The sequence below is a fragment of the Xenopus tropicalis genome, chromosome 5 (assembly GCF_000004195.4).
Source record: "Xenopus tropicalis strain Nigerian chromosome 5, UCB_Xtro_10.0, whole genome shotgun sequence".
In the NCBI taxonomy this organism is placed as follows: Eukaryota; Metazoa; Chordata; class Amphibia; order Anura; family Pipidae; genus Xenopus; species Xenopus tropicalis.
The window spans coordinates 106,389,086-106,409,259 of NC_030681.2; the positions used below are offsets into that span (position 1 = coordinate 106,389,086).

At 38.1% G+C, this 20,174-nt stretch overlaps 1 protein-coding gene across 2 annotated transcripts in view; it reads left to right on the plus strand.

Annotated features, from left to right (window-relative positions):
• Nucleotides 1-19,968, plus strand: part of acap2 (ArfGAP with coiled-coil, ankyrin repeat and PH domains 2) — a 61,244-nt gene extending 41,276 nt beyond the window's left edge. For both annotated transcript variants that reach the window (XM_004914369.4, XM_002937843.5), the window contains 7 exons: nucleotides 124-284; nucleotides 9,935-10,027; nucleotides 10,688-10,893; nucleotides 11,951-12,060; nucleotides 13,167-13,277; nucleotides 13,704-13,765; nucleotides 19,298-19,968. In XM_004914369.4, coding sequence (XP_004914426.1) covers nucleotides 124-284; nucleotides 9,935-10,027; nucleotides 10,688-10,893; nucleotides 11,951-12,060; nucleotides 13,167-13,277; nucleotides 13,704-13,765; nucleotides 19,298-19,401 — 847 coding nt within the window. In that variant the 3' untranslated portion in view covers nucleotides 19,402-19,968. The remainder of the gene's footprint in view (nucleotides 1-123; nucleotides 285-9,934; nucleotides 10,028-10,687; nucleotides 10,894-11,950; nucleotides 12,061-13,166; nucleotides 13,278-13,703; nucleotides 13,766-19,297) is intronic.
• The last annotated feature ends 206 nt before the right edge of the window (nucleotides 19,969-20,174 follow it).

A 20,174-nucleotide genomic window follows, 5' to 3' on the forward strand; every position in this document is an offset into this window, starting at 1 on the left:
AGATTCATTAACCAGAAAACCCCAGACCCCCAAGCATTCTGGATGACTGGTCCCATGTCTGTATGTGGTGTTTGGCTGAAGACTGCTTTTGTATACTCATGCTGCTGTATTTGTGTGTGGAAGACAGGAGAAAGAAGCATATATCAAGGCTAAGTACGTGGAAAAAAAGTTTGTGGATAAGTACTCTGACTCTTCACTAATGGTCTACAAGAGAAGCCCTTCCCTGAGCAAGGCGGACCGTCTCAGCTCAGAGCCACTGACAAGAACGCCGTCCAAGAGTTCAGGTATATACAAGTGCATTATAAATATTGTGATATATAACCCTTTAGTATCATTATTTAATGATGTTATGTATTTATTGGTCACAAATTTGTTCTAGCTTATACTTAAATGAGACATGTAACATATTTAAGAGCAGAGAAATTGGGGGTGGGGGTATTGTAGTATGTTTATCAGGACAGCTGCTTTTGCGGTGAGAATCTGACAGCTGCTTCCAGCATTATATCATTTAGTCATATAAACATGAGACTGAATGTTTCTGATAACACTGATATATATATATATATATATAATATAGGTAGGGGACCTATTATCCAGAATACCTGGGGTTTTCCAGATAAGGGATTTTCCTGTAATTAGGCTTCTAAAAGTAATTTAAACATTAAATAAACCCAATAGGATGGTTTTGCCTCCAATAAAGATTACTTGAATAGGGTGAAGTACAAGGTACTGTTTTATTACATAGAAAAAGAAAATCGTATTTAAAAATCTGAATTTCCCAGGGAAGCTGTCCTGTTAGTGCAGATGTCTGGAGTAAGTATTCACCAACTGCACTCCCCAGGAACATCAGTCATAAGCCCTTCCCCATAGCCCCCAAAGTGTGTTTGGGCCAGGGTACAGTTCCCAGCACTTGTATGGTTGCACTGGGTTTATATTTGGTGCTCTTGTCTTGATGCGCATCCCTACCACCTCCAACTCTCGTGTTATTACGGACCTTCTGGTTTGGCCAACTATATACCAGGAGTGGAGATCTGGAGATTATCTCAGCAGAAATACAATAGACCAGGCAGAATGGTCACCTCACCCAGAAACCATCCAACTAATAACCAACAGGTTGGGAGTACTAGAAATAGACTTGATGGCATCACACAAAAACGCCAAGTTACCACGGTACTGCTTCCAGATGAGGGACAGTGAATGGAAGCAACAGACGCTCTGTTCATCCTGTGGCCCCTCAAAAGGGTCTATATGTTTTCACCCTTCCCTCTTTTAGCCAGAGTGATCAGAAAGATACTGCAGGAAGGCATCTAAGTAATCTTGATAGCCCCAGACTGGCCTTGTAGGGCGTGATGGGCAGATCTAGTTCACATATCTGCCTCTCCGCCGTGGCTTCTTCCTCTGCAGCCTGACCTGCTCTTGCATGGTCCAGTTTTACACCCCAACATTCGGATGTTGCACTTAGTGGCGTGAGACCACGCTCGGGAGAGAGAGGTTTTTCTTAAGCAGTAATACAGATGTTACTGAAAGCTCAGAAGCCTTCTAGACCAAGGTCCGTCCAGTCGATGTTGTTCCAGTTTCAGTGGGCGCTTCAACTGGAAGTTAAACAGTTTTTCCATGCAGTGATGCACATACGACCACCCTACAGAGAATTAACACCTCCCTGCAGTTTCAACATGGTACTTAAAGTTCTTAAGCCATTAAAGGGATACTGTCATGATTTTTATGGTATACCCTATTTCTAAATTACACTGTTTACATAGCAAAAAATCACTTTACAATTTAAAATGTTATTCTTGAACCAACAAATGTTTTTTTTAAGCTGTAATATTGGTGTGTAGGCAGCCATCTCAGTGCGTTGTGCCCGAGTCTGAGCTTTCAAATAGAGCCAGCACTTCACATTAGAACTGCTTTCAGATAACCTACTGTTTCTCCTACTCCCAAATAACTGGAGGAGTTCCAAGCCGGACTTGGATTTCTTACTATTGAGTGCTATTCTACTGGGAGCTGCTATCCTGCTGCCTCGCTGACATGGAATTTTGGAGGAAAGTGCTGCAGGCAGTGAGTCCCGCTTAAATCATACTGGACTACTGCAACCTGCTATTAACCGGCCTCCCTAACTCCCATCTTTCCCCCCTACAGTCTATATTAAATACTGCTGCCAGAATTCTCCTCCTCTCATCCAGGAGAGTTCAGGCCCCTCCCCTGCTAAAGGCCTTATCGTGGATTCCTATTAAACAAAGAATATCCTACAAACTTCTTCTCTTAACCTTCAAAGCCCTCCATTCCTCTGCTCCTCACTACATCTCTTCCCTTGTGTCTCCGTACGTCCCTGGCCGACTCCTTCGTTTCTCGCAGAGCAATCGCTCGGCTGCGCCCCCCACTACTACTGCTGTTTCCCGCCTTAAACCTTTCTGCCTTGCTGCCCCTTACATCTGGAATGCCCTCCCTGATTTCCTCCGGAGAGAATCCTCCCTCAGTCTTTTTAAAACCAAACTAAAAGACTACCTTTTGGAGCACTCACCCAGCACCTGATCTGGGAACCAGCACTTATATTGTAATGTCACCCACTGTGACCTACAGCACTTATATTTGCCTATTTGTGTCTGTAAGTTACCGTCCCATATAGATTGTAAGCTCTACGGGGCAGGGACCTCCATCCTCTTGTGTCTTTGACTCTTAACTTATTGCAACTGTTACTGTATCTTGTATTTATCTGTATTTATTATTATACTTTGTATTTATCTATTATCTTATTAACCCCCTGTTTGTATTAATTTATTCTACTGTACAGCGCTGCGTACATAAGTAGCACTTTATAAAAAAAAATATACATACATACATACTATCTCTGTCTGGTTTGGGTGGCTGCTGTATGCCCCCAGATGTCTGCCCTGACAGAAGTGAGCACCCTGGAAAAAAGACGATTTTCTTACTAATAAGTCTTTCTCCCAGGCCTGTACTGTCAGTGCAGTAGTTCCTCCTCTTTTTCTCTGGAGATTTTGGCACGTTGCCATGGTCCCTATTGGACCACATTACCAGTTCATTGTTTCTAGTTTTGGTTACCTTGTTGTATGTGCTCCACCGTTTCTTCTTGACCAAGGCTTTGCTACATAAACTTGTGATACTTGTGTGTAAGTAGGAAACTAGATAATAAGGATGAGTAGTGAACTTACTGTCACGTAGCAGCAGTTTGAAAAGGACAGAAGAGCTAACCTGGAGGCAGAAAGATGAGACATCCAAGAATACCAAGGATACATGGGTTAAGAACCTATCAGACAGGGTACTTACTCAGCCGGAAAAGGATGTGCAAGCCAAGGGGCTAAACTATGCAGTGACACCACAACACATCCCAGTAGTTGAGCTCATCACAGCCACAGAATCTGCCATCAATAACAACCATATAAAAGTGGAGGAAGCAGAACAACTCCGTCTAAAAGTGTCAACTGCCAGAACACCCCCCTCTAACCTTACTACACAAGAAAGGAGAGCTCTCACATCTCGTAGTAAGGACCCGAACATCGCTATCCTGCCAGCAGATAAAGGGCGATGCACAGTTGTGCTCAACACAACTGACTATCACTGCAAAATGACCACGCTACTCATTGATAGCAATACATATGAACCTTTAAGGAGAGACCCAAGCAGCAGTTACAAGAAAAAGGTGATAGATTGCCTACAACAACTTGAAAAGGAGGAAGCCATTGATTGAGCTTTATACCACCGCCTGTACCCCAGAGAAGCTACACCATGCTTATATGGACTCCCCAAGATACTTAAAGACGGAGCACCACTCAGGCCTATTTTCAGCAGCATCAATTCAGTGACTTATAGCATTGCAAAATACTTGCCCAACATCTTAGCCCCATTAGTAGGTAAAACAGTGCATCATATCCAAAATGCCAAAGAGTTTGTCACCAAGATTCAAGAAGTTAAACTAGAGGCAAAAGAACTATGGTATCATATGATGTCACTTCACTGTTCACAGGTATACCTACCAAAGAGGCTACTGAGACTATAAGAAATCGACTGCAGCAAGATAACACCCTCAGCAGCAGAACGAAACTCAGTCCTAACCAAGTATGTTTATTGCTAGATTTGTGCCTTAACTCCACATACTTAAAATACAAGGACCAATTTTACAGGCAAAAACATGGCTGTGCAATAGGTTCACCAGTTTCTCCCATTGTAGCAAACTTGTATATGGAGGAAGTAGGAACTACACCAAGTCACTGGTTCAGGTATGTAGATGACACTTGGGTTAAAATCAGATCCAACGAAGTGGCGGCCTTTTCAGAACACATTAACTCAGTGGACAATAACATCAAGTTCAAGAGGGAGGATGTCCATGAGAACAAACTTTCTTTTTTGGACTGTTTGATATCCATCCAAGAGGGGGGTAACTTGAAAACAGAAGTATACAGGAAACCCATATGGATCAATATCTGTTGTTTGATTCACACCATCCACTGGAACGCAAACTGGGTGTCTTTAGAACTCTACACCACAGGGCGGAAAGTGTGCCAACCGATACAGAGTCCAAGGACAAGGAATGCAAACATCTCAGAGGAGCACTGAAAGCTTGTGGCTACCCAGACTGGGCCTTTGTCAAAACAACAGCAACTAAGCCCAACAGGAACACCAAAAGGAATAACCGTCCTGAGACAGAGAGGAGGCACAATATAGTCATCCCATATGTAGCAGGAGTGTTGTAGAAACTCAGGAGAATTTTCAACAAACACCACATGCCTGTGTTTTTCAAACCTAGCAATGCACTGAGACAAAAACTTGTACACCCAAAGGATCCAACACCAAAGGAAAAACAAAGCAATGTTGTATACGCAGTCCAGTGAGGAGTGCACAGACCTTTACAGTGGTGAGGCAAAGCAACTGCTCTCCAAGCGAATGGCTCAACATAGGAGGGTGAACTCTACAGGCCAGGACTCTGCTGTATTTCTACACCTAAAAGACAAGGGACACTCCTCTGAAAATAGCAACATCCAAATTTTGGACAAAGAAGCCCACTGGTTTGAAAGAGGTGTAAAAGAGGCCATTCATGTTAAAGTGGAGAAACCATCACTAAACAGGCGGGGGACTTCGACACCATCTGTCTACTACATACAGTGCTGTACATCTGTACCCCGGCAGTTTCAGAACTCTTCACACATCCATTCATGCAACTCGAACAAGTAACACCTGTTTGGAAGAGTTGCATGATACTTTGGTAATCCTTTCAAAGTAACTCCACAGCATCCACACCTTTGAGTTTCAGATGTCACCTTTCTGAAGAGTTACAACGTGCCATTGTGACTGGATTAGTGGAAAAGTGTAGATGCTGAGGACTTCCCATACCAGTCAGTTGAACTGAAGAAGCTTCTCGGATGAGTAGTTAAACATCTTCAATGATTACTTAACAAGTCCAGTTGCTTTAGATTTATTTATACTAGATAGATAATAAGGAGACTTGATTCTTTTGTCCTACCTCTGGAGATATCCAGGTTTAACCCCAGACATCTGTACTGACAGTACAGGCCTGGCAGAAAAGGATTTACTGGTAAGAAAATCCTCTTTATTTGCTTATAATGGAGTCTAGGGAAAAGGCCTTCCCGTAACTTGTAGCATTTTGTATAACGGATTCTATTACCTGTATAATAAAAATAATTATATGCTAGTTTACCAGTGTTAAATTATGACTTTGGCTAAAGTAGAATAGAATTCTTCACTTCTTTCCAATGATGTCAAAAGCCTGCAATTTTAATTAAGAATTTTAATTAGAAAAATAAGATTTATGTAAATGTATGCAGCGTTTTCCTCCGAGTATGTTTGCAATTTTCTGTTAGTGGTTTCTGGGATATTTGCAGCACCAGACTTTTAATGCAAGGCTTTTAACTTATGTTATTAATTTATTTCCTGTTATTTATATAGTATTGACATATTCCGCAGCACATTTACAGAGATCATACATCATTCACATCAGTCCCTGCCCCAATGGAACTTACATTCTTAGGTCCCTGTCACGTTCGCACACAGTAGATCCAATTTTTATAAGGGCCTGTTAACTTGCATGTATGTTTTTGGAGTGAGGGAGGAAACTGGCTTACTCTGAGGAAACCCACGCAAACACAGGGAGAAAGTGCAAACTTCCTTCAGATAGTGTCCGAGCCAGAATCGAACTGAGTACCCCAGTGCTGCATGGCGGATCTTTTTGAAAGTCAAAGTGTCAGCCCTAATTGACTATATTCCACCTGCTTATTCATTTAACCCTGTGGCCTCTGATGCACTGATGAGCCTGAAGCCTAATATTAGACAGATTAGCAGATTAATACAGCAAATATCTCAGAAACCATTCTAAATATAAAATGAATGTAAATATCCAAATTTCTCAGAAAAGCATCCTGAGTAAATTTCTGTCCATTATTTTTTTTTATTTAGAGATCATTTAATTCAACATTTGAGTTATATTTTGGTAACGATTCTGAGTTTTTATTCTGCTTGTGATCCAATTCATGAACAGGTGACTGGTGGTGTTTTTGTGTCTAACCTCAAACCGTCACACTTTTTCTTTCACCAGAGAGTTGTCTGGTTATCTTGACCCTCTTTCCTCTTTTACTGCCTGCTTTATGCTTTGCTAACTTGCATGTCCCCAGCGGTTGCTGTTAGCAGTGACGAAGCAAGGCGAGAGTCTCTCTTCTGTCCTGATGAGCTAGTCTCACTCTTCTCCTACTTTGACACCTCTTCAAAACTGCGTAGTAGTAAGTAACTACTCTAGTAGAGTGTGCAAAGTTTGCTTTCTCACGTTTTATTTGCTTTAGGTGCTGCTTTCTTGCTTCTTTTCTGTATATCAGATATCCCTGTTAAACAGGTGTTGTCTACTTTACAACTTTATTTTGCTGTTGAAGGGAAAATATGCTCTGTTTTTAATTTGGGTGTATCATATAATATGCAAGAATCATAGTCAATGTATACTGTAAAGCAGAGGTACCCAGAGTTTGTCAGCCTGTGATTTATTCTTGCCACCTGGCCTCCATCATGAGATCTACTTTAATAAAAATAGCGCAACATCTATCATTTAGAAAAAGTATTACTCTTAAAGTTTAATACCTAAATACACATTGGAATATATAAATGCGGGGGGCGCCTCCCGCCTTGTACCAAAACCTTTAAAGTAATCTACTGGTAGACTGCAATCTACCTTTTGGGCACCCCTGCTGTAAAGTATAAGGACTCAAATTTGTTTTGTGTACAGTAGCTGCAGAGCTGGCATGGTGCTTGATTTCTTCAAATAGTTTTTAGGGTTCATCTAAGGGTTGTTTTTTAGTTAAAGTAAGCTAAGCCATTGCCTCAGAATGGTGTACTTAAAACAAACCCTCCATATTTATAGAGCATACTCTCTCTTCCTTTCATATTTCATGCTTTAGTTAGTAGCATTTTATGTTGACTTACCACTTATTTAGTGTGTTCTACCAGAGTTAACTTACTATTACACCAGTGATTGCTCAGTCCATACACACAACTATACCACAAAATAAGCACGTCTTACTCTAAAGGTAATTTCATACAGTAAGTTTTGTTGCTGATTAGAAATAGGTTTCTTACCTCCCCGGGATATACAGGTATGGGATCTTTTATCTGAAATGCTTGGAACATGGGCTTTTCTGGTTAAGGTGTATTTTCCTAATGTGGAGCCCCATGTCTAGTACTACTGAAACATTTAAATATAAAAAACTCAGAAGGATTATTTTACCATCAGCATGGATTTAGTTAGCAATATGTACAATGAAGAGTATTTTTAATATAAAGAGCAAAATCAGGGAAAATAAAGTTAGTTTAAATAGGGCACTATGGGAAACAGCGTTACCATATTTTGGAATTTTCTGGATAATGTAAATAGAACCCATACCTATATTAGCCTTCCTAAAGAAATGTATCAGCCTCTAAGACATGCAATCAATAGAAGTGTAAATCCGCATTTGCACACATATTTAAAGGACCACCAGTATTTTACATTTGTTCTGTATCTGCAAATATAGTTTTTCATGACAGTAACCGCCACGTTAATAATAGGCAGCACTGTGCCATAATAATTAGCACATAGTGCTAGGGTGTAGGTTTAGTTCCATCTGCAAGCAGTTTGCATGTGCTTTGGTTTCCTCCCACACTTCAAAAACATACAGGCTATAGTGTGTATGAATGCAAAAGGGATAATAGATTGGGAGCTCCACTGGAGCAGGTTTTGATGAATGATGTGTAATCTGTGTAAAATGCTGCAGAATATGTTGGCATTATGTATATAAGGAAAAATAATATAGAAAGGCTTTTGTCCAGTAGGTGTGAAGAGAGCCATAAACTACATTTGACACCCGTTGCATGGTTTGCAGTTGTGAGCCCTATAGCTTTACTGAACATGGCTACATGTTTATGTAAACTATATTAGAAATTCTTATGCAAATGCAGCTTTTAAAACTGTAGGGTAACAGTAGTATTTAAATGCATACATTGATCGCCAGAACAATTTAATTTTAAAACTAGCTTCATCAAGAATACAGCATTGATGGACAGTTCTGTGATTTTTGTGCTAGAATGCTCTTATGTAGTGCTTATAAATGTCTGGTTCATGACTATGTTTATCTGTAATTGTAATTTAACTTGGACCTACAAGTGTTTAAAAGACCCACTACCCTCTGGAGGCTGTTGCAGTGAGAAGCAATGCAAGTGTTTCTGGTTTGGTGATTGTCACAAAAAGTACATGTTTATTTTCAGGTGGTAATTACACCTGTGGGGCAAATATGAGGTGCTCATTGAGTATGCAATTTATCTCACAACTTAATAAATAAATAACTAAATAAATGCACATTTTGAGTTTTGATACCTGTATATGCTTATCACAAAAGCACAATGAGGGTAAAACTAGTCTCTACTTGGGAACTGATCAGCAGCTATATTTGCTGTGCTTTAAAGAGACATTGGCTGACCAGGTATGCTCTTTACCTGACAAAAGGTATGGTGAGTATAATGAGGGGCCACATATGGTATGGTGGCCTTTTCTATTGTTCAGATCCATCACAGGTGTGCCGCTCCCATAATGCAAGTTGAGAAACTTGTCTTGGGCAGCAGCAGTTACCAGGGGCAGCAAAAAGCCACTCCTGATAAATGTAACATCCCGTAACTTTAAGATCTCTCTGCAGTAGCAATGCGGCCCACCCTGCTCCCCTCTGACACAAGAAACCTAAGTGAGGAGGGGCGAGGGGGGTGGCATAACCAGGGCTGCCTTAGGGTGGTACACATCCCCCTCATCACTCATACAGAGAATATAAAAGTTTGGAAAATCAGGAAGTGAAGAGTGGCTATGTCTCCTCTTCACTTTCTAATTTACCAATGCACCATACACTTGCCGACACTGTAAATCAGCATACGACATTTTCAAACTTGCCGTATTCCCAAACTGACCAATATATCAATTGTGCATGGACAAAGGTTAGGATCAGCGGGTCACCATACATGTACCAGTAATACACAAAAATATTGTTTTGAGTATGTTTGGTCAGCTTTAGGGTGTGCAATAAAAAAAGATTGTTTTCTTCCTCTGATTCAGACACATCTTGCCTTGTTTTTTATTTTGCATGCATATGGATATGGGCATGGAAGTCCATGTTCATTTGTTTTGGACATGTCACATAACACAGCTATTATTTTATGCACTGCTTATTTCCAATTGAATACACATATTCTGCTTGTTAAGTTAACTTTTATACAAGTCCTTAGACTCCTTTTTATTATTTAAAAAAAGAAATAATATCATGATGGGGGTTACTATTGTATGCTGCTTTATGGGGCCAGCCTTCTGCATGTGAATGTATTACAATGTAATGTGTACAGTGAATTAAACACAGTTAGTAAAGGATTCATTATAGTATTATACTTCTTTTTTTATCATCAGTGAAAAGCAATGACAGTGGGATACAGTTTAGTGCCGAGGTTAGCCGGGAAGGTTTAGCGGTAACTGCATCTTCCAACAGTCTGTTTGATCAAGGTAGGTATTACCCTTTTCTTAACTAGTTTTACAGTATCTTGACAGTAGGTTTATGCAATTTGGCACAGTGGTTTTGGTACAGTATAATTTAAAATTCTATTTAATAATGAGCCGATGAGCAGTAGGCAGTAAGAATAGTGTGTCAGAAAACAGATACAATACATTGCTCTGCTGAAATTGTTTAATAATTTGACTCAAGAAGTAATTTTGAAATGCTTTGTCCAGTGTTGGACTGGGCCTCCGAGGGCCATACTTACAACCTGGCACCAAATGCACACTTTTATAACAATTGGATGTAGATGTTGCTAAATGCAATTGGTGTTATATTGTCCTATTGTGGAAAAAAGTAGACCAAATGGAAATTGTCTTTTGCTGGGGCCCACAAAACGATCATCTGGTACTCAGGACCCTGGCTTTGTCCAGCACATTATTTGTGTGGTGACACTGTAATATATTTCTTTACAGTATGTACATATATGTTGAGAACTCTTAGTTTAAAGTAGACTGAACATATTGTGTAAGCATGGATGACTCTGATTATGTGGTTCAGTGCTTCTAGATGAAAAGCATCTAGTTGTTTCCTAAATGAATAATAAAATGCTTTTCTTTTCCCTAAAAACTCAATTTATATATTTTTTTATTTTTAAATCTTTATTCCAGATGGGGAGAAGAAAGATGACAAGCAAGATTCTTCAGCATTTCAGGAACTAAATGTTAAGAAGCTTCTTCCTGGGCCTCAGTTATTCCAAGCTTCCTATGAGGGAAATCTTCCAGGCATGGCTGAGGCATTAGCGCATGGAGCTGAAGTGAACTGGGTGAACACAAAAGGCAACAATGCCACACCACTTATACAAGCTGTGCATGGGGTATGATCTGAAAAAGCTAATTAATTGTTTTACAAATAAATTCATGGTGGTTGGTTAATAAAAATACACTGTTGTTTATAACTCTGTAGTCACCTTCTCATAGAGGGAAGCAATAAATAGTAGTAGTTGTTAGTCCAGACGCACAAGATGTTGTTAGTAATTTGTTTGCTGCCTCCTCAAGACAGCAGCTATTCCAAAAGTATTAAAAATACATAAAAAATTGAGTGTACACATAGTGATTTCATAAAAAAACAAAACATTTATTAAGGAAAAATTTGCCCTTACAAACGGATCACCAAAGAAGATTCTGTCCAAGTGGTCCCCAGTGGTACATAGCAGATGCAGATCCAATAACTTAGCACATGGGGAATTTAAGTTTTTGGCCTATTTACAACATGCTCTGTAGAAAAAAATCATTCAGGAAGGGACCCAGATTACAAGCATGGTTCAATGTCTGTAATGCTGGCTTTCTCAGGATAAACTTCTCTGACAAAGTTGAGTGTTTATTCCTTTTGAAAGGATAGTTGTGTTCAAATTTAAACAAGGGGCATATGATGTAAAGCAAAACACTACTCACCTGCCATCTCCCAAGGAAGTAAGGTCACTTCCCTGGATATTTGTTTTTCATGCTCATACGGTTTTTGTATGAGCATATGTAATTATAGGTGAGCATAACGTGAGTGTGTTTCCTTTCAGCTTGTGTGAATTAACATGGGTTTGTCAGACCTGCCACCTTATTCAGTGCCCTACTTTGCTGGTAGAGGTGTCAATTGTAAACAAAGATTGTGTGCCAATTCCTGTCCTGTGGTCATTGCACATTTTTAAGGAAATAATTGCTGCAACCAAACGTATTATGTGACATTGCCCCTTTTTCTTGGCTTTACAAGTCTTCTAAAACTTGGCATTTAATCTTCTCTTTCATGTTGTCCCTTTATACAGCATATTTGTTGTGCCCCTATACTCTCTATATCTAAACTATGTAATAATAATGTTGAATTGATATGCGGAAAATTATATATAATGTAAATGCAACCTTATTTTTACATGTTTTCATTAGGGTTCTTTAGTAACCTGTGAGTTCCTGCTTCAGAATGGTGCCAATGTTAATAATCGTGATATTAAAGGAAGAGGGCCACTGCATCATGCAACGCTGCTTGGCCACACAGGGTATGTGTTTGCCTAATTTTTCCCTCCTTCTTTATTAAGTCTGGAATGGGATAAACAATAAGTAAGGTTGCTATAAGTTAACTGGAACATTTTTGCGGTGTTGTCAAATATGATGTCCTTCTAGAATACTCTGAAATCTAATGTATATGTGACTTGTATGTTCTTTAATGAAAAGTGTGCCGGTTTAATCTAGAAACCCTGGATCTTAATCCAGACCCCAGGCAGTTAGATTCCAAGTGTCCCAGCAGGTGGTTTACATAACTACTGAGGAAATGCGGATTCACTGTGTGGTGCCATTAAGTTTGAAGCACAATATAGTGAAGCACAGACCTAGACATGTGCAGGCACAGTAGAATAAAATCTAAAAATGTTAGGAAATATTGGGAAAAGTTAGTAAGATAGTGACACTGTGATGCATTATTTAATAAAACAAGCACCAATCCAGGCAGGGTCAGACTGGGCCTGATTGTCGACTGTGTGTTTGCTTCAGAAGGACTACTATAGTTTATATAAACAAAGCTGCTGTGTAGCCATGAGATTTACTGAGAGGGGGGGAGGTTTCCAAAAAAGCTAGCTTCAAAAAGTAGCTTTAGAAAAGTTACTATAGTTTATATAAACAAAGCTGCTGTGTAGTCACGGGGGCAGCCATTCATACTGGAAAAAGGAGAAAAGGCACAGGTTACATAGCAGATAACAGCCAAGCCCTATAGAATACAACAGTGTTTTACCAGCCATATTTGTTATCTGCTATGTAACCTATGCCTTTTCTCCAGCTGAAATTTCATTCCCATGGCTACACAGCAGCATTGTTTATATTAACTATATTAGTCTTTTTGAAGCAAACACACAGCTATTACCAGTGTAGGGCAACAGTACATTATATTTTAATTACGTGATGCACTTTAATTTTTGGTGTTACTGTTCCTTTAATAAGGTGTGACCAAGAGTGTCTGAAAGCAACACATGCCATTACCCTGTAGTAGACTTTGTATCAACTTCAGATTTAAAAAAATATTTTCATGTTATTTCATTGTAATTGCCAATTTATTTGTGATCAGTTTTATATAATATGCACTGTTAATCTTACACTTAATGTTTTTACCTAGGCAAGTTTGCTTGTTTCTAAAGCGAGGAGCAAACCAGCATGCAAGTGATGAAGATGGGAAAGACCCTTTAACTATTGCAATAGACGCAGCTAATGCTGATATAGTAACACTGTGAGTGTACTTTCTTTCCAGGGGAGTGGATGAAGGTGGCATGAATTATGGAAGAACAAGCAATGTTTTAGGATTGTTTTAGTAGCTTCTTCTTGTAGCTGGTTAGAAATGTGTTTCATATTGCAAATATTTGCAAGGGGACTTTCCATGGAGTTTAGAAGGCTTCAACCAGAGTACCCCAGACCTCCAAAACTTATACCAGTTTATGTCATTGTCAGTGCTTGTTATAAATAAATTATAATAATGGTGATGATACAGTTGGGTCCTGTGCTGATGGTTGGGTGGAAAAGAGTAGAAGTTGTGAGAGCATAGCAGGGTATTCTGGGATTTATTTTGTGCATATATTTAATTAGCATCAGGGAATGATCTGAGTGATAGATCCTCTGATCTACAGCTTGCTCATTTCTCTTTTTCTTCTGTACCTAGATTGCGGTTGGCACGTATGAATGAAGAGATGCGCGAATCGGAAGGACTTTACGGACAGCCAGGTCAATATTGCACTAATAACCATACTGAAATGCAATATAGAAAATGCATGGAAGAATTTATTAGCATACAACTTGGAGACACAATGTCCTTGGGGAGCAAAACATCCAAATAATGTGATTTTATATTTTGTAGTAACAGAAAATTATTACTTTTGTTGTGAGCACAACAAATAATTGCTGATCAAATTATTTTTCTGCCTATATTAATGAAAGAATGGCCACCCTTAAAGGGGTTGTTAATGTTAACGTTTAATGTAGAGAGTAATATTCTGAAACAGTTTGCAATTGGTCTTACTGTTTTATTATTTGTGTTTTTTTTAATTATTTAAATTTTTGTTCAGCAGCTCTCCAGTTTGGAGTTTCAGCAGCTATCTGGTTGCTAGGGTCCAAAATACCTTAGCAACATTATTTTATTCAGGTCCTTTCCTATTCATATAAGTTATAAAAAAGTAACAATGACAATAAAATTGTAGCCTCATGGAGCAATATTTTTATGGCTGCAGGGGTCAGTGACCCCATTTAAAAACTGCAAAGAATTATAAGAAGACAATTATTAAAAATCTGTAAAAGATAAATAATGAAGGCCAATAGTATAGCATACTAAACATTAATTTAAAGGTGAACCGCCCCTTTAATTAACTGATATTTTCCCACGTGTTAAATTGCTAAACCTGCAGATTTATCAAAATGTGGGTTTAGAGCTTAATACATAAAAACTCACCAATGTTCTATTTGTTCATATATGTTTTTTTTAGAAGCATATTTATCAAATGGTGAGTTCGAAATTTTACTCATTCTTTAATACGATTCTAACAATCCCATGGTAATGCATAGAATATGGGTGAGTTCTTATGGATTAAGCTAAATATTAACATTTTCATAAATCTGCCCCTTTGTGTTATATTAGCAAATTAATGTATGAATGTTAGCGTGGTGTATTGCAGAATCCATTTTTAAAAAGTAGTAAATCAAGGTAGCTTTAACCAGTGGTTTATTGCAATTTGCAGGAATAAGCCAATTAGACAGCAGCCCGCAGAAAGACTGTGTTGTTTGCAGCCAGAAAAAAGTTAGGTAGAATAAATTTCAAACTACTGTAAGGTTGGCACATTTTGGTAGGCTGTGAAGTGCCACATGGTACCTCCTGTGATGCACATTAATTTAAATGTTAACTTCAAACCTGTGACTATAAGACATAAAGTGTCATGCTTTCCAGGATCTTCAAAGCAATAAATATTTTGCATGGCTTTTCTTGATGAGTAAACCAAGGTTATACTCCTATTTAGTGCTTAATCAGAGGTTGTTGCTTGGAAGTATTAAACCACTGGAGGAACTCTTTATGAAACAGAGCTAATTTCACTCTGCCAGACATGTGGATAGAAATAAGGGTTTTTGTAAAATAATCTATACCCGTGTATTTCTACATATATAGAAAAATAAAATAAAATACATATTCCTGTCTGTTAATTGTATAAACATTGTGCACACATGAGTGAAAGCAAGTGTCTGTAATAGGCTCATTGTTGAATATGTAGCTTCAGCAATCTACACAGGGTGGTTCTTATGAGAGCACTTTTTATTCTTTATTTTGTTGTCCGACTTGTTCGCATGCCATCCCACCGCTGATTTACATTCTAGCCGGTGGTATGGCATTCCGGGGAGATTAATTTCCCCGTGTGTCATGGCCCTTAGTAGTAGCATTTAGTGAGGCAAGCAACTTCCCAGCTTATTTCTATTTATATTAAAGATCAGATAATACGCATAGCTTGTTTTCTTAGTGTTGTTATTTATTATTATGGTTTGATGGCATATTAACTGGTAAGGTGAAAATGACATATATCACTGGCTTGATTTTTATATTTTTGACTTTGACAATTTTTTAGTTAAAAAATATATAATGTGAAGTAGATATGAGGCATCTTTGCATAGGACTTATTTTATTATTATTGCATGCCAGTTATATCATATCAAGTGCCTTTAATTTAAACAGGATCTTCACTTCAAAAGGTCATATATGTATATACACCCCGAAGAGCTGAAAAAGATAAAAAAGGTTGCAAAGTAAGATGGTTAGCATTCCTTCAGGGTACTGTCCCATTTAACATGTTCTGCACAAACAGGCTAAATCAGTGCATTCTTCCTCAATCTTGTGCATGCCATGTTTTTAGGGGTGTCATTGCTAGAAACTAAATAGGAACATACATACTTCTTTTATACGAAACCCCTAAGGCTAATTTCAGACCTGGCATTTACTACGTCTGTTCAGAATACGCCAATGCCACCCAGTACTAACTCTGCCTCATGCTTTTATCGGTGCTCATCTGTTACTGAGCACATGGGAGAGGATTTTGCCCTGAAAATTGAAAAAGTGTACATTTTCTGGTTAAAATGCACCATGTGTGCAGTGACAGACACCCACTGTTGAGTTATATATATATATATATATATATATATATATATATATATATATATATATATATATATATATATATATATATATATATATATATATATATATATAGAATATATATTTGTGTATATGTAGTGTAAATTAGGTGGAATTCCCCAGATTTATAATTTTTGGATTTAGGTGAAATATATATATATATTTCACCTAAATCCAAAAATTATAAATATATATATATATATTCTATGTGAAGACAAATTTGCTAAAAAAAAATATATTAAATCAAATAGCTCCCACAGTTATTGCTGTTTAGTGCCTGCCAAAGTCAAAATCACTACAAGATGCCTTGATTTTGTTGATATACATTAGAATGTTAGTACAGCTAGACTCAGCTCTCTCGTATACAATGGAATCCGCTGAAATGCCGAAAGGGAGAACATGCACATGACATGTTGTATTTATTGTTGTCTATTATCTGTCCAGGCAAACTCATGCCACAACAATGAAAAAGGCTACTAAGCTTGTACCAGTCAAGCAACGTTAAATAGTTTGCAAAAGCACTTCTGATATCATGTTGTTCTTTGCTCTGTAGTCCTTTAATTCCCACTGGGTTAGCAAGCAGAATACAGCGAACTGCAAATTATGCTTTGGAAAAGATGTTATTGCTTGGAATTAAAATCTCATGTGAAGTGATTCAGGAAGCTTTGGGAACACTTTATGATCTTAAATTAGGTGTGCAGTAAAATTAAGCTAGATCCATATAAAGACAGCAGCTTCCCTTGAGATAAGTTTATATATGGTTGCCTCTACTGTAAACTGGGTTCTCATTACAAATTATATACCTAAGGCTGTTTACGAACACCTTTCTTATAAACGATGCTTTACTTATAAATGGTGTTAGTGTTAGTATTACAATAAATGGAATCTAAACCTCTTCTTTTATTAATCTAAATTGGGACCAACACAAGCTTTTCAGCAAGCTTAAAAATATTACAGCAGATCATTGATATGATGGGTGTGGCTTTACCTGGCTCCATACATAAGCTGTCTACAGAAACTGTAATATAGTTTATATAGACCGCTATGTAGCCCTGGAGGCTGTCATTCAAGAGCAAGGCCAATGTAACACTCAAAAACTCAGGTGAAGAAAATGTCAAGGGAGACACACCTGGGAATCATGTCCACATCAATAAGCACAGTCCATTCCTTCACTGTCTGCCTTACTATATTGAACTTCACATGCTTGAGGGTTAGTCTATCATAAATGTTTTTGGAGCAAGCCCCGCAATTAAATTTTTGCCCAGGGCCCGCTGGTACCTTAAAGCAGCCCTGTCCCTATGATGTCACACCCTTCCCCTGCAACATCACCCACCTTGACCCTTCACTGCTGGCCAGTATTCTATGCTGGCAAAGGGGGCTACCCAAAGCTTAGCAGGGATCCCCAACCTTTCTTACTCATGAGGCACTGTCAAATGTAAAACGTGATAGTGGGCCACACAAGCATGAAAATGTTCTTTGGGGATGCCAAATAAGGGCTGTGATTAGCTATTTGGTAGCCCCATATGGACTGCTAGTCTACAGGATGCTCTACTTGGAGTAAAATTTTGTCTCAGTTCTTCCAAAACTTGCCTTCGTCATAAATTTAGAAATGGCACCTACTTTAAGGCCACTGGGATCAACATCAATGGGGTGATGAGCAACATGTTGCTCACGGGGCCACTGGTTGGGGATCACTGGCTTAGAGCATGCTTTGGTTCTATAGATAGAGGTTTTTTGAGCATATGATGGAATATTCTGTTTTAGAGAGGACTGCTGCTTTATGAAGGGAAGGATGTAGACACCCATGTTAGAGAGCAAATAGACTATATGCAGGCACAAAGTTCATTTGTTTTAGAATAAATGGATTTTTCTACCCCTGTTGTTTTTAAGAAATGCTTGTTGTTTTCAGGCAGAGGTACTTTGGGGGTGTTGAACTGAAGATTATGTAGCCACTTTCCTTAGTTTGTAAAATTTGTTACTGCCGTACAGGCTATGATTATCTTAATGGGTATTGTGCTACTTTAAATATACAAAGTAGTACTTTTATGGTGTTTGGGTTGGAGTTCAAAGACTTCACTTGAAAATAGCTGGATGTGTGTGCTTTTGTACCGAGAATACAAATGTTCCCTTTTTGTATGCTTTTTAGATTATTCGCCTTCAGACTCTTTGCTAAAAATGCTGTCTGGTTGCCATGCTCTCTAAGTCCGGTGACCATGTGTTTATTGTTCTACGTATATTTTAGTTCTTATTTTTCTGTTAGGAACCTCTGCTGGTTGGTTATTAACATAATCCATACTTATTGACCAGACACCAGTGAACTTAGAAGCCTGAGAGCTGTAGGAACAAAAAACCCATAAATAATTCAAATACCATTAAAATAATTTTAAAAAAATCAATTTCAAAGTTTCTCTCTGACACTAAAAGCCACTTGCAAGGTGAACTACGCTTTTCAGACCAGATTAACTGCATGCAGCAGCTTCAAAGTAACAGTTTATTTATTTTTTTATTTCACATTCAATAAATTCATTCATTCTTACCATCTTAAACTTGTGGATACTCTGCTTTTCTTTTTCCCCTTTATCTGTCTGGATGCATGGAGGCCTCTAGCTACTATAGCTTTTAGATGTAAGTTATAATTTCCATTCCTGCATGCAGACGTTCTGTGTGATGGTTACCTTGTCTTACAATCACTTGAGTTTTGTTATTTATAATCTGCTCAGTAACATAACATTTAAATCAGGAGTCGTTGCCATGCACATTATAATACAGGTATGGGATCTATTATCCAGAATCTTGTTATCCAGAAATATTTTTTACTGATAACTTTTGTCTGTCATAATAAGAGTATCTTGTACTTAAAGGTAATAAGGCTAGAATAAATCCATGTTAAGTGTTTTACTGTTTACTGTAGCTTTAAGGCATGGTGCTCCATAGTCTGGCAAGATCGCTTATTTGGAAACCCCCAGTTGCCCAGCTTTTAGGATAACAGATCCTGTACCTGGAATTTGAATCCAGATTTTAGATATTACTGGTCTAAGGTGTTTATTTTTAGAAACTGATTTTTGTTGTATTTTTTTTTCTCTCTATAGGGGATGAAACATACCAGGACATTTTCAGAGATTTTTCGCACATGGCATCTAACAACCCTGAAAAATTGAACCGTTTCCATCAGTCAGATTCTCCAAAGTCTTGATTACTGTTCAAAATTTGTCATATTGCTGTATACCAAGCTAATGTCATTATGTTGGGAGGGATATTTGAAAGATTAGGTCATATGTTTCCAACGTGGCAGCCAAAGGCACTTGGGGGAAAGGTGCAAATGCTGTAAAAGATTTTTGTATGGTGCTGTAGAATCACGTGGAATGCACATCCGTTAATCAACTTTTGCTGTATTAATCTCTTTCCAGCCCTGCTGTGACTTATTAAAATCAAACCCCCTTGCATAATATTAGCCAGATTAGCATTTTTAAGGTACAAAGTGGACCAATAGTCAGAAATAAATTGCACACTCAATAAATGACACTGCCATTAAAAGTTGGTAGTATAATCAACATCATTCCACTTATGTCTTAGATACCATGCAGAAATGGCATGCCTAAAATGCAAGACTCTTAAAGCATTGTCATTAGCTACAGAAGAGTATATTGTGTACTGCATTATTTCTGCTGAGAGACTTGGAAAGAACACAGTTGTCAGTACTGTAAGATAACTAAAATTCATTATCAATCTTAAACCAGAAATTGTTTTGATCCATTTCCTTCATGGAAGCTGTGATTTAAGTTTAGATGTAAAGCAGTTCTTATTTCATGAGACATACCTTTTATTTAATCTAGTAAATGTAAAATCCAAATCCAAATTCTATTTTTCAACCCCTCTCCTTTAAAGTAAAAGGAAAGTCATTTTAGCTTTTTACTGCTAATAGATTTACCACATTAGTGCCTCGTAGAACACTATATTTATTCTGCT